Consider the following 13,866-nt stretch of genomic DNA (forward strand, 5'->3'; position numbering starts at 1 on the left):
GGCCAGCTCTCCTGCCCCACTCACCTCTCGATGTCTGAAGGCACTAGAGAGATCTCAGACCTGTCTGTCAACTGATCTGTTTTCACTTTGTAGCCCATTTCATAGTACAGAAATGTTTTAGCCGTTTCAAGCTCTTCCTACAGTGAAAACACAAAAGCTGGGTACTGAGCAATAGCAAATTCTTACACAAGTATTTATTTTTTATACCTTATTATTAGGTTCTTCCACTTAACCAGTACTTTTCTAAGGTCCCAAAGCAAATGGCAGCTGAAAAGTATCAAAAAGTTAAACTTTGGCACTTTTTACTCTTGGAAAAAGGTATCCAGGCTCGTAAGGACTTCTAATTTCTCTGTAAATGCTTCCAGGAACATCCACACCTTCAGTCACACACAGTCTGTCTGCCCCTTTCAGGAAGAAATGGCCTTTTCAGACCATCCTACAACATGTCATTTGTTATCTTTGTGTGATGATTCACTCAGCTGTCTAAAATCAGAAAAAAATCAGGGAGCTCAACACCAGGCAGGTTCTTTGTGGTTACAGGAGCTTCCTTTGCTCAGGCAGATCTGTTGAAAAGTGTCAGTAAAGCAAAACAACTGACAGGAATAGGACAGCAATGCCAAGCCTGCTTGCATTTCTAAGGCTGGGGAGCACCAGGATACAGATCTTCCCCTTCCCCTCCACCCCCTGGCCGATCCCAACCCATTTCACAGCCATCTGATAAAGTCTTTAGAATGAAATGCACCAAGTGACTCATTGTCCCGGGAATAAAACATCACTTGTAGCTTTCTATTCAACCAACTCTCCTTAACACGGAAACTCCTCAAGCAAAACAAAGCAGCTCCAGCTGAAAAGGGCCCTTTGTACCTTCTTCTTCTGCTCACACCAGTTGAGCTCCTTGCCCATGATGTCCACGATCCTGGGCAGGGCCTCGTGGGCAGCCTGCACGTTGAGGAAGGCCAGGCGGGTGCGCCGGGAGATGATGTCCACGGCGGTGCGGGCGTACTCCTTAACCCCGTACACCACCTGCGAGGGGAGCACAGATCTAACACCTGACACCTGCACAGGGCAGGGCTACCACCCCAGGCCCTGGGAAAGCTCCCTTTTCCTTGGAACGTTTTACAGAATCCACCTGGGATCAAATGTTTGTCTGTGAAGTAAAAAATAGGTGCTATATAAACCTTTAATTATGCATAAATATGTTAGTATGTGTATATAGCGATGCATAAAGTGTGCTCCAGGTACGGGCACAGAAAAAATCTTGGAAAGGAAAGAGCTGAAGGAGATGTTTCAGAGAGCCACCGACCTGCTGGTCCCTAGGACAGAGTCACAGGTGACGTGGCTTTCCCACATACCTCAGCTTCAATGTAGGGGAATTCTGACACCAGCCGTTTCCCGACAATGGGCCACCTCTTCCCCGTCACCTGGGCTATTTTGGCCACCTCAAAAGCCTTGTCCCCGTAGGTGGAAGCCAGGTGCTGAGCCACCTGTGGAGAGGAAAACAAATCCAGCACGCTTTGAAAGCACAAGAAAGACACATTTTCCTTGAGCACTCCCTCATCCCCAGTACCAAAGAGGCTGCCAGGGTTGCTGGAGTGGGACAGCCTGGGAGGGAAGCTGGGGCTGGCCCAGCACTGGCCCACTGTGTGTGTGTGCCACAGGCTGCCAGCCCAGCTCCCCTGCCACACCCTGAGCACAGCTGCGGCGGCCCCAGGGACTGCGGCAAGTCAGAGCGCTTCTAAGCAGGAAACAGCCAAGATTATGAGAAAGGAAAAAGGGGAAGATGATGAAGAATTATGAACTTTATTTCAGTCAGAACTATCTCTGTCCCAGCTCTGATGGGGCTCACCAGACCTTAGTCCAAGTTATGTCGGTGTTTGATTTAGGGGAAGGCCAAACCCCTCCAGCACAGGAGCCCAGGACTCACCTCGCTCTCAAGTCCATAGTCTTGCACCAGTCTGATGTAGAGCGTGGGGCTCCAGTCCTGAGCCCCCTCCAGCTGCAGCCCCATGGTGACACAGGAGCCTGCCTTCAGGCTGTGCTCCCGGACGGCTGTGTCGATGGTGTCCCGGGCCATGGCTCGGTACGTTGTCCACTTCCCACCTGGGGGAACACACGCTCACCTCGTTATTTGGGGAAAGCAGGAACAATACAAGCTGCTAGATGCTACAGACGTATCTGTGTACTCCATACGGCATGTGATGGTGCCAGCCCCACTACCACTGACAGAGCAGCTTCTGCTTAGAGGAGCTGAACAACTGCCTTGGGACGAGATTTCCACACAGAATCCCCAGGGCAGCCCAGCAAAGCCGTGGCTTTAAGGAACTCCCAGTACCTGCAATGGTGATGAGGCCGCTGTCGCTGACGGTCACGACGTGGTTCCGGGAGATGGACTGGGTGTCCTTGGAGTCGGGGTTGGTGACCAGGGGCCGGATGCCACTCCAGGCTGCCAGCACATCTCCTCTTCTCACTGTGCAGAGCCACACTGAGCCCAGGGGTGCCCAGGTCCCACTGCGCTGCTGGGCACTGCTGGGCACTGCTCCACACCCTGCTCGGCCCTGAGCGAGCCCAGAGCTGGGGAGAGCCCCCAGAGGCAGGGGATAAGCTGGGCTATGGAACCCCAGAATCACTGATGCTGGAAAAGCCCTCCCAGGACACCCAGTCCAACTTGTACCAATGGCCACCTTGTCACCAGCCCAGAGCACTGAGCGCCACGTCCAGGTGTTCCCTGGGCAGCTCCAGGGATGGGGACTCCAAACCTCCCTGGGCAGCTCCAGCCTGACCCCCTTTCCATGAAAATTCTTCCCAATGAACCTGAACAGTCCTTACATTACGTTTTATAAACCCAAATAAAGATTGTTACATGAGTGTAACATTTTCTTTCAGATCTTCCAGACTTTTCCTCTAGCCTGAAGGTTATTATTCCAAGATTTCCTCTTGACAAGTCATCTTTATCCACAGCCTTCACCCTAAGTGCAGTTACCAATTTGCTTTATACAGAAGTCTTTGGAACATGTTTTTAATACTACTTTCAAATGACCGATAATTGAAAAATCACTAAAAGGGTGTAAAAAACATCCCCCAAAGAACACTGAATAGATTTCCAAAATCAATGGTGCTCTGCCAGCATGTTTAACCTGCCAAAATGAAGTGTTAATCACAGACACAAGATCCTGTATTAGGTTTATAAACTAATGAAACTGCAGAAAGCAGCACGCGTGACGCTGTAATTAAGCAGCTGGAAGGTGTCCAAGCCTGTGGAAGTTGATAACCCTGGCACTGGCTCTGGCAGCAGAGGCAGGGCTGTCGAGCCTTGATATGGGCAGTGCTGCTGTTATTTCAGCTCCAGCCATCTATAAACAGTAACTGCACAGGAAAACCAGCACAGGCCCAGCTGGGCTGAGCCACAGGGACCGAGCACTTCTGGATGTGCTGCTGGAAAATGCACAGGAAACCAGGGAATGGCCTGGCTTGGGACTGACCTTACAGCTCATCCCATCCCATCCCACGGGCAGGGAAACCTCCCACTGTCCCAGGTTGCTCCCAGCCCCAATGTCCAGCCTGGCCTGGGACACTGCCAGGGATCCAGGGCCAGCCCCAGCTGCTCTGGGCACCTGTGCCAGGGAACAATTCCTTCCCAATATCCTATCTAATCTCTGTCCTATTCACATTCCCATCTCCCTCCCTGGTCCCCTGCACTTCCAACACCAACTGCTGCTCCAGACACTCAACAGGAGCTTCCCTGGACACTTTCAGAACTTCATACAACACGCAGACATCAATTCTCCAGGGAACAAAGAATCGAGCATTTCCCATCTCCAGACAGCAGGTTTTCCTAAACCCAAGTATGCTACAATGTTCCTGCCTGAGTGCTTTCAGACTTCATGCTGCAGCAGAAACACATGAGTCCAAATGCCTCCCCAGAATAACAGAAATAACCCAAACCCTCAGTCTGGAGGGAAGATGGCTGCCCAGGGCAGTGGTGGGGTCACCCTCCCTGGAGGTGTCCCAAAAACAAGCGGATGTGGCACTGGACATGTGCTGGTGGTGCTGGCTGATGGTTGCACTGGATGATCAGGAACAGCACCACTGTACAGCTCATGGTGCCACTGCAGCTCACAACAGCCACAGCTGTCACACAAAAGCTCCAGGCAGCAGCACCTCCCCAGCCCCTCCAGGGCTCCCCCGGGATTACCTTCCACGTCGGCGCCCAGGTAGTTGCGCACTTCGCTCAGGATGAAGTTGATGTCCTCCTCCGTGGGGATGGGGTGGGAGGTGACGTCCGTGGGGCTGTCCGTGGTCCCTGCGATCGTCATCTTCTCCCAGGGCAGGAAGAAGATCACCCTGCCATCGCTGGTGGCCGGGTCCAGCAGCCCCATGTTGTCAGGGCTGGAACAGAGGAGGGGTCTGGCTGAACCTGGTGGCACCTGGGGTCTGTCCCTGCACCCCCAGTGTCCAGGCAAGGACTGGGACACACCAGCTGTTCTCAGGCAAAGGAGTTAATGAATGAACAAATAACACATTTCACATGTGCCCAAGACAGATTTAAACAGATGTCCCAGAAGTTTGGGGGAATAAGGCCCGTGGATCATTTTATGACCCAAAATCACAGTGACTCCTCCAGTCTGCCTCTGCAGTAAAGGTGGAGCAGGAGGGGTGAGGGGTGCTGACTGAGAGGAAAAGGACAACAAAGAAGAGAAATGAAGACATTTAAGGAATATCCTTCCACTAAGCCTGAGTTTGTCACCACCTGCCACTTCAGCAGGAAGGAACACCCACAGGCTCCTGAGGGATTTGGAGCAAGGAACGTGCTCTGAGTGCTTCCAGCTCTGTGGCCCTGGATGGGGAACTGTGCTTTGAGGAAAAAAAGGCAAAAGAGACACTTGGTGGGTGCTGCTACTCAGGCATATTTCATTCTACAACACAGTGATTCAGTACAAGGACAAAAAACTGTAGTGCTTTGGGTAGGAGATTTTAATCAATGTATCAGGTTTTTCTGGTGTAATGTAAGAAAGATATCCACAGGTACAAACCCACTACCTCATGGCTTATTCAAAAGCTCTGCTTGTATTTCAGAAAACAAAAGGCTTTTATAAACACTTCAAGGTAAACAGCTTTTATGTAGGAAAACATTGAGCTGCCCCTTTTTTCGATCATTTTTACTTCAAGGACTGATGCTGACTCTCATGTAAGGTGCTGCAAGCCCCTTTACAAACATGTGCAGTCAGGTCAGGGCTCTTCAGGCTGTGCCCCTGCTCCTGAGCTACAGGGGCACATGGAAGGAGGGCAGGGGATGCAGATTTAGGTGGCTCTTAGGGACCTCAGAGGGGAATTATTCAATGGGCTCAAATCCTAAGGCAGCGTCTGAAGGCAAAGACCTGCTTGGGTGGGATTTACCTATTCAAGCTGAATCGCTGAATATTGCATTTTTAGGAAGTCTGAAGTGATAACTGAAAGGAAGGTGGCAATATCTGGCAAGGCTGGGAGAGAGGCTGAGAATTTCATAGCTAGCATGTATATTAGACCCATTTTAGCTGATATTTATAGACAGCTTAGGCATACGGTGGCAGAGGTACAATCTAATAGGGGAAGTCAACACAGGTTTGGGAAAGGTAAATCACCTCAGACAAATGATTAGTTTTTAAAATGAAAAAGCTGTTGATTTAGAGACAGAGGAAATCAGAGGCTCAATATACAGTACCAGAATTCAGAAACTTTACAGACATTTTCTTCAAAGTATGATTTTTTTTTTATGTGATTTCATAAAAACTCTTAAAAACAAGAAAGAGAACCAAGCAAATACTTCAAACTAAGTTTCCCCACAGCACCTCTGGACTGAAGCATTTCAGATTGCACAGCAAGTGCTGAGAAAGGCTGAAACAATTTTCCATATGCCAATTATTTACTGAATCACTGATACCAGCTATCCTGGGAAGCTCTCTCTCCATGCCCTTTGCCATGCTTGCTCCAGCTTATTTAAATAACTAAAGAACCACCCAAACAAATGCAAAATAAGGTGTTTTGCATCAGAAAGAAGCATCTTGACACCCAAATACCGGCCTTCCCAAGGCCTCAGGTGTCATGCTGCTGCACACCAGGAATACCTCTGAAACAACCTGGTTTTAGGAGGTGGGAATTCCTACAATTCCACCATGGATGGGAGAAGGAGGCAGGAGCCAAGTAGCCGTGGTGAGAGTTCTCTTTAAGGATGGCTAAAATGGGCAAATTCAGGACTGGCAGCTCCACCATGAAGCACAAAGCAATGCCTTTACAGGGAAATGTAGAGGTAAAAGGTCTGGGAGCTCCATGGAAGGTCTTGGATCCATGGAAGATCCCCAGCTGAAGAAGCATTTGACCAAAGCACCAGCAAGGCAGTTAAAGGACGATAAAATGTGACCTTCCATAGAGAAAAAGTAAGGTGCAACAGGCAAGTTTACCTGGCATGTGGAATGCAGAGCAGAGAGGAAAATTCCAGAAAGACAGAAACATCAGAAATTAGTCAGAAGGGAGAGGAAAAATCCTTGCCTTCTCAGACACATTCCAGGCAGGAAGCCTAATTAATGAGGGGAGGAATTCTGGGACTATTAGTGAAGGACATCAATGAGTAAGAAACCCATGGGGAACGAATGCATTAGGTTAACATTAGTTTTACAAAATCTTGACTATATTTATAACTAAAACCCTCTAGATGTTTAAAAAAAAAAATTCATTTGTGTGACTACAGGCCAAAATCCTGTAACACATTCACAGGGCACACGTGGACACGGTGAAATGCCAACCTTCCTGTGCTGAGCAGTGTTCCTTGGCATCAGGAGAAGGAAAGCCTGATACAACCAAGATTAAATCCCACGAGTGTTTTCTATTTAGCAGACAGTTCCCTGCTTTCAGCTATCCCACTCCAAGGAAATTCAGTGCAGTTTTATCTGATCAGCTGTGCTGTGGAGGCAGTGTGTGGGCAGATACTATTTTCCAAGGAAAGTAATGCCCACATGCTGACATACACTGGGGAACATGGAGAACAAGAATTCTCCACATTTCCAATTAAAATTATTGGGTTATTACAGAATAAATAAATCGGAGCTCTCAAGCGTATCCAGCCATCTTCTACTTTGAATTTACCAAGTGAGTCCAGGTTTTAAAGCTTTCCATGTTTTTGTGTAGGGCCATAGAGCTAATCACACACATCCTTCTCCTGGCATATGAGGAAACTGGGATTACAGCCCATTTCTCCACATTTTTAGTACTTTGAAGCAGCTATTAGGTCATTTTACCATTTTTCATGGAGAAAGATACAAAAATGAAAAAAAAACCCAACAGAAAAACAGAAGAGAATGGAGGGGTGATTTTACACCAGGCCAAAAATGCCTCAATTTTTCAGTGTGTGGTGGTGTCCTGTTGGGACAGCTGTGGCACAAACACCCCGCTGTGCACTGCAAGGCTGAATTCCCATTCTGAGCAGGGCTGTGGAAGGCATTACTGCAAGGGCACTGTATCAACACAACTGGGCTAAGTCCATAAAGGGGAATTTCCATTAGGATGCTAATGACTTCAGGAACCAAAGGTAATATTTGAGTTCCGACTGACAAGGCTGGCTCGGGAGAAGGGGATTTGGCTTTGCACAGCAAACAGGGAGAGGGGCAGGAGGCTGCAGGGAGCAGAGTGCCACGGGAACTCTCCTGGAACAAGGAGGGCACGTCCTGTCCACCAAACCCCCACGGGAGGGTGGGTGGGCTTGGGGCCACTGCAAGCGTGGTTGAGTTACTCTGAGCTATTTCTACTGCCTGTGGTAGTAATTATTATTACTATTACCATGCCCATTCGATCACTTTGTGCTTCTGCACTGCTGTTTTCTCTGAGCACAGCCACATCCTGGCAGAGTCACTGCTCAGGGGGTTTCATATGTAAAGGCAGGCAGCGGAACAAGATCGTCTTTAAAGTCCCTTCCAAACCAGAGCACTCTGTGATTCCATGATTTAACAGGACAAGAGATTCTGTATGAAGGTGCAACCTCTCTGGGAGGTTTTACGTGCTCCTGGTTCTCCTGAGGGGGTGACCGAGCAGCAGCACACTCAGCTCAAAGGCATCACTGAAACAGGTGCTTCCACAAGCCTGGGGATGTGCTGCCTAAACGCCTTCTGCTTCAGCAGGAGCCCTGCCTTGGGGAGCTCTAACTAAAAACTACATGGCTTCAGTCTGTTCTGAATAGATGAAATTGTTCTTCTCACCGGCACAGCGCCAGGATCCTCTTTAAAAAACGCAAACAAAAATCAGAATCAAACTGTGCGCTCCGAGCTGCTGTAAAGGCAGCGGCGCGTCTCTCCCGGCTGATTTATTCAGCAGCAGCAGCAGAGATTACAAATGGTGTTACACGGGCGGCAGGCTCCCCGTGCCTCACCTGTAATAACCAGGCATCACGATATGCACGCCTGCACTGGGCTGACAGATGTTGGGCACCTCCTGATCATCCATTTTGCGGACCGAGTCTGTGAAAGGTCCCGTGGCGTTGATAACACACTTGGCTCTGACATCGAACTCCTTCCCTGTGAAAGAAAACAGTATCAATCACAGACACCATTTGTTTCCTGCTCACTGATGCTCTTTGTTATTCATCTCTCTATGAACCCAACCTACTGTAAAGTGTACCCTGCGTGTCTGAACACAACAGCTGGGATGCGTTCTAAAAATTAACTAAGTGTTCACCCAACACCAGATTTGAGAGAAAATGTTTTAGAGTGGAATTCCAGCTTATCTGTAAGGGCAGAAGAGAGGCAGGCAGGGTGGAAGCTGCTCAGCTGAAATCTGCCTCTCAAGAAGAGAGATTTCAGTCTCAGCCCGCAGACTCGGTAAATGGGATTACTCCTGTACAGCACGGAGCCTTTTACTATGTCATCTTTGCGTGACAGCAGGGCTGGGATGGAAAGCTCAGGCTGGCCTGCCAAAACACTGGGGTTTGAGTGGGAAATGTGACAGAAGTGGAAGCTGAGTGACACTAATGGCACGGCCTGGGAAGATGGCTCCTGTGCCGGTTCAGGGCTGTTTGCCGATGGCAGTGGCCCCACTCCTCCCTGCTGTGTTATCCCAGGGTGTCCCTGTAGAGCACCCCACACTCACCTGTGAGCACACCCCTGCAGCGCACCCCACAGACCCCACACTCACCTGCGATCACACCCCACAGACCCCACACTCACCTGTGATCACACCCCACAGACCCCACACTCACCTGTGATCACACCCCACAGACCCCACACTCACCTGTGATCACATCCCTGCAGCGCACCCCACAGACCCCACACTCACCTGTGATCACACCCCACAGACCCCACACTCACCTGTGATCACACCCCACAGACCCCACACTCACCTGTGATCACACCCCACATACCCCACACTCACCTGTGATCACACCCCACAGACCCCACACTCACCTGTGATCACACCCCACAGACCCCACACTCACCTGTGATCACACCCCACAGACCCCACACTCACCTGTGAGCACATCCCTGCAGCGCACCCCACAGACGCGCTGTCGCCCGCTGGCCGTGTCGGTGCTCTTGAGCAGGTGTCGCACCTCGGTGTAGTTGGCGGTGGTGGCTCCGTAGCGGGCGGCGGTCAGGGCGATGGCCAGGTTCATCCTGGCGTCGTTGTGCTGTCCTGCGGGGAAGGGCAGCCGTCACCCGCAGCAGCGGCGGAGCCGGGGCAGCGTGTCAGCCCGCATCTGTCACAGCCGGCCCTGTCACATCGTGTGGGGCCGCCGGGCTCCTGGGGCCGCGTGGGCAGCGCCCCACGGAGCTGTGCTGCCCCACAGGGCTGTGCTGACCCACGGAGCTGTGCTGCCCCACGGAGCTGTGCTGCCCCACAGGGCTGTGCTGCCCCACGGAGCTGTGCTGACCCATGGAGCTGTGCTGCCCCACAGAGCTGTGCTGCCCCACAGGGATCTGCTGCCCCACGGAGCTGTGCTGCCCCACGGAGCTGTGCTGCCCCATGGAGCTGTGCTGACCCACGGAGCTGTGCTGACCCACAGGGCTGTGCTGCCCCATGGAGCTGTGCTGACCCACAGGGCTGTGCTGACCCACAGGGCTGTGCTGCCCCACAGAGCTGTGCTGCCCCACGGAGCTGTGCTGACCCACGGAGCTGTGCTGACCCACAGAGCTGTGCTGCCCCACGGAGCTGTGCTGCCCCACGGAGCTGTGCTGACCCACAGAGCTGTGCTGCCCCACAGAGATGTGCTGCCCCACGGAGCTGTGCTGACCCACAGAGCTGTGCTGCCCCACGGAGCTGTGCTGCCCCACGGAGCTGTGCTGACCCACAGAGCTGTGCTGCCCCACAGGGCTGTGCTGACCCATGGGGTTCTGCTGCCCCACACACACCTCGAGCCCCTGGCTGAGGCTGTGCACCCCAGGACCGAGCGGCACACGAACCATCTCTCCCTTTTCCTGTGCAGTCCCACAGGATCTCAGTACCCACATCCGAGATTGTGCCAATCCAGCCGGTATTGCCGATTATCAGACAGCGAGTCTGATTACCGAGTGAACACACGACACTCGGTGTCCAAAACATCCTTTTAGAGACTGTGCCAAATTTAACTGGGGTTTTTTCTATATATTCCTTTGAACTTCCCAACATACAACATAAAAGCACCCAAAAAAGAGAAATAAGTGGACAAAAATTAATGAAGGATTCTTAACATACATCATTAAAGATTTATTACTGAAATTCCCTCGTTAAAGAAAACCAAGAGAGAGGTGAAGGGACTGCGAGGGGAAGATGATTAATTACTCTGAAATACTGGCTTCACCTGAGACTTTTCCTATTTATTATTGCACTGAAGTTGGAGGCCTGGATGCTGGCTGGAAAGAATTACTATACATTGAAGGGGCCAGGCTCTGTGTGTCCTGAATAATTAATTTCTGAGCAGGCTAAACTTCCTGAGGTACTGCTCACTTCCCCACCTGTTTGGACCACTCCTATCACAGATGATACTGATAAAGTGATAAATTTGTAATAGATACTGTAGGTGATTTATGTTGCCAGCATTCCCAGCATTTAGTATAAATGGTTTATGCAAAGTTTGGTGCTTCGGATTCTGCCGGCGCAGATCTCCAACCCCCGCGCAAATCATCTGTTCCCAGCTAAAAGGGCAAAGTTATAAAGATGGGATCAATGGCCTCGCAAGCACCACCTCCCCTCCCCAAACCTCTCATTCCAACCCAGCCCAGGCTGTGCAGCGCAATCTGTCTTCAGCTATGAGAAAAAAAGTTACACAAAGTGTACAGAAACGGCAGCATGATAAAGCACCGATGAAGAAACAAACAGTAACTCCAATTTCACACAGCAAACAATACCCAGAATCAGCTGCAACAACAGAGGAACAGCAAAACAACTGAACAAGATGTCAGGAAAAGTTGGGGATGCTCCATCACACGAGATGCACGAGAGGGAACAACCATCGGTCAGAGCTGGCAGGCAAAGCACTCAGTAAATGCACGGGCACTGCTGCTGCTGCCATGGCAGGGAGGGATAAATGACCTTATGAGGTTCACCTCAAACCTGCCCAGTTTCAGGGCTTGAGAGAAGGTAAAGCCCGTGTGCAGAGGGAGCACTGGGTGAAAAAGAGACAAAGGACAGCGACAAGCTGTGGTACAGCAGCTGCTTCCACATAACAACAGGGATTCCAAAGGAACCCAGCGTTCAAGGAATGACTGGATGTGGCACTCGGTGCTCCAGGCTGGTTGATGAGGTGAGGTCACAGCTTGGACTCAATGCTCTTGGAGGGCTTTTCCAACAGAAATGCTTCAGTGATTCTGCAACCCAGAAAATGCTCCTTTAGCCTGAAGCCACGGGCTCAGGAGCTCATTACTCTGGAGACATCTCCCTTTCTCTGGTGCTGAACTGGGCCAGCCTGACCCATGGCACCGCAGCACGCGGCTGTCCCGGGCCACGCAGCAGCAGCCTCAGCCAGGGGCCACCAAACCCAACCCCTGCCGTGCCAGGGGCCACCAAACCCAACCCCTGCCGTGCCAGGGGCCACCAAACCCAACCCCTGCCGTGCCATGGGCCACCAAACCCAACCCCTGCTCTGCCAGGGGCCAGCAAACCCAACCCCTGCCATGCCATGGGCCAGCAAACCCAACCCCTGCCGTGCCAGGAGCCACCAAACCCAACCCCTGCTGTGCCATGGGCCACCAAACCCAACCCCTGCCGTGCCAGGGGCCACCAAACCCAACCCCTGCCGTGCCAGGGGCCACCAAACCAAACCCCTGCTGTGCCAGGAGCCACCAAACCCAACCCCTGCTGTGCCAGGAGCCACCAAACCCAACCCCTGCCGTGCCAGGGGCCACCAAACCCAACCCCTGCTCTGCCAGGGGCCACCAAACCCAACCCCTGCTGTGCCAGGAGCCACCAAACCCAACCCCTGCTGTGCCAGGGGCACAAGAGCAATGTGCTCCCTCCTCACAGAGCCTGGGGGCTCAGCCCCCCTCAGTGGGCTCCTGCCAGCACGGCCCCAGGCGGCACCGACACAAACCCCCCCTCTCCTGGGCCTGCCCTGGACGGGGCATTCAGCACACGGCAGCACGACCCCACTTCAGCCAATATTAGCTCTGGTCTATGGAACCCTGACTGTTTAAATTTGGAGCGTTTGCCTCTTCCCAGATTTGTCACTTATTTGTCCAGAGCAAAAGCAATCCAGAGAAGCCAATCAGCAGAATAAATAATGTGGAAATGGGTAGCTTCTATAAAACCAAACTTCCAAGTAGCAATTGCTTAGCAAGCCCCAAATCCAAAGGCTGCTCGGTGTTTTGCTGAGCCTCCCAATGCTCCTAAAGTCAGAGTGAGCTCAGGACACTCTCAGCACATTCCAGGATTGGGACCACTGTGTTCAAAACAACATTTTCCTGCTTTCTCTGAACCTCTCATCCATTTTCCCCTCATCATTATTCTGACACAAGAACCCCCATGCTATTACTCACTCCTCAGCTGTCCAAAAGCAACGGAGTGTCCATGGAATGCATTTGCAGGCAGAGGACTGGGAAATAACCAGTTTCTGATTAACTACACTGGTAGAAAAACTCACTGGCTTCAGATTGATGTGACCTACAGAGTGGAGTCCTTGAGTATTTCATGGCATAAACAGCAGAGATCTGGAGAGGCCTGTGTTTGAAAGGAGTAAAGAGTGACTTCCCACCTTGGGAATTTATCATCTGTGGAGAACAACAGTGCAACAGTTTAGGAGAGATGGGGGTCACAGGATAGTGGTTTTATATCCAGGAACAGCTGGGTTTTGCCTTTTTTTTTTTTTTAAGGCCTGCCAACTGGCATGTGTGCATTCTCCCCTAGATAATGACATTAAAATCCTGCACTTGAACAGAGAATCAGAACATCCTGAATGGGATGGGCACACAGGGACCCAACTCCCTGCCCTGCACAGACATCCCAAGAATCCCACCCTGTCCCTGGCAGCAGTGTCCAAATGCTCCAGAGCTCTGGCAGCCTTGGGGCCAGGACCATTCCCTGGGGAGCCTGGGCAGTGCCAGCACCCTTCATCCAAAGGGGAAGGGTCTTTTCCTGATCTCCAACCTAAACTCCTCCTGGCACAGCTCCAGCCCTGCCCTCAGGTCCTGTCCCTGGTCACAGAGAGCAGAGATGGGAGCTGCCCCTCGGAGGGAGCTCCAGACCACAGGGATGATCTTTAACACTCCAGAGAGAAAGGGAAGGATAAAGCAAAGCAAAGGTTTTGCATCTCAGCCTTTCTGAGCTCACAATCAAATGCCACTCTCTCCAGACACAGAGATCCCCTGAACACCAGAGAAAAGCACCTCCAGGCTTTAGCTCCTCCAGCCCAGACGTGATTCCACTCTAAGAAACCCG

At 51.4% G+C, this 13,866-nt stretch overlaps 1 protein-coding gene across 2 annotated transcripts in view; it reads right to left on the reverse strand.

The window, feature by feature from the left end:
- Nucleotides 1-13,866, reverse strand: part of GPD2 (glycerol-3-phosphate dehydrogenase 2) — a 45,874-nt gene that overhangs the window by 4,762 nt on the left and 27,246 nt on the right. For both annotated transcript variants that reach the window (XM_005519572.3, XM_088058866.1), the window contains exons 7-14: nucleotides 9,487-9,651; nucleotides 8,393-8,537; nucleotides 4,193-4,386; nucleotides 2,333-2,467; nucleotides 1,925-2,100; nucleotides 1,353-1,484; nucleotides 865-1,023; nucleotides 25-137 (exon numbers count right to left, since the gene is read on the reverse strand). In XM_005519572.3, coding sequence (XP_005519629.1) covers nucleotides 25-137; nucleotides 865-1,023; nucleotides 1,353-1,484; nucleotides 1,925-2,100; nucleotides 2,333-2,467; nucleotides 4,193-4,386; nucleotides 8,393-8,537; nucleotides 9,487-9,651 — 1,219 coding nt within the window. The remainder of the gene's footprint in view (nucleotides 1-24; nucleotides 138-864; nucleotides 1,024-1,352; nucleotides 1,485-1,924; nucleotides 2,101-2,332; nucleotides 2,468-4,192; nucleotides 4,387-8,392; nucleotides 8,538-9,486; nucleotides 9,652-13,866) is intronic.

Source organism: Pseudopodoces humilis, chromosome 8 (genome assembly GCF_049639895.1).
Source record: "Pseudopodoces humilis isolate 2021_Gansu_Grassland_sample_001 chromosome 8, ASM4963989v1, whole genome shotgun sequence".
NCBI classification, from domain to species: domain Eukaryota; kingdom Metazoa; phylum Chordata; class Aves; order Passeriformes; family Paridae; genus Pseudopodoces; species Pseudopodoces humilis.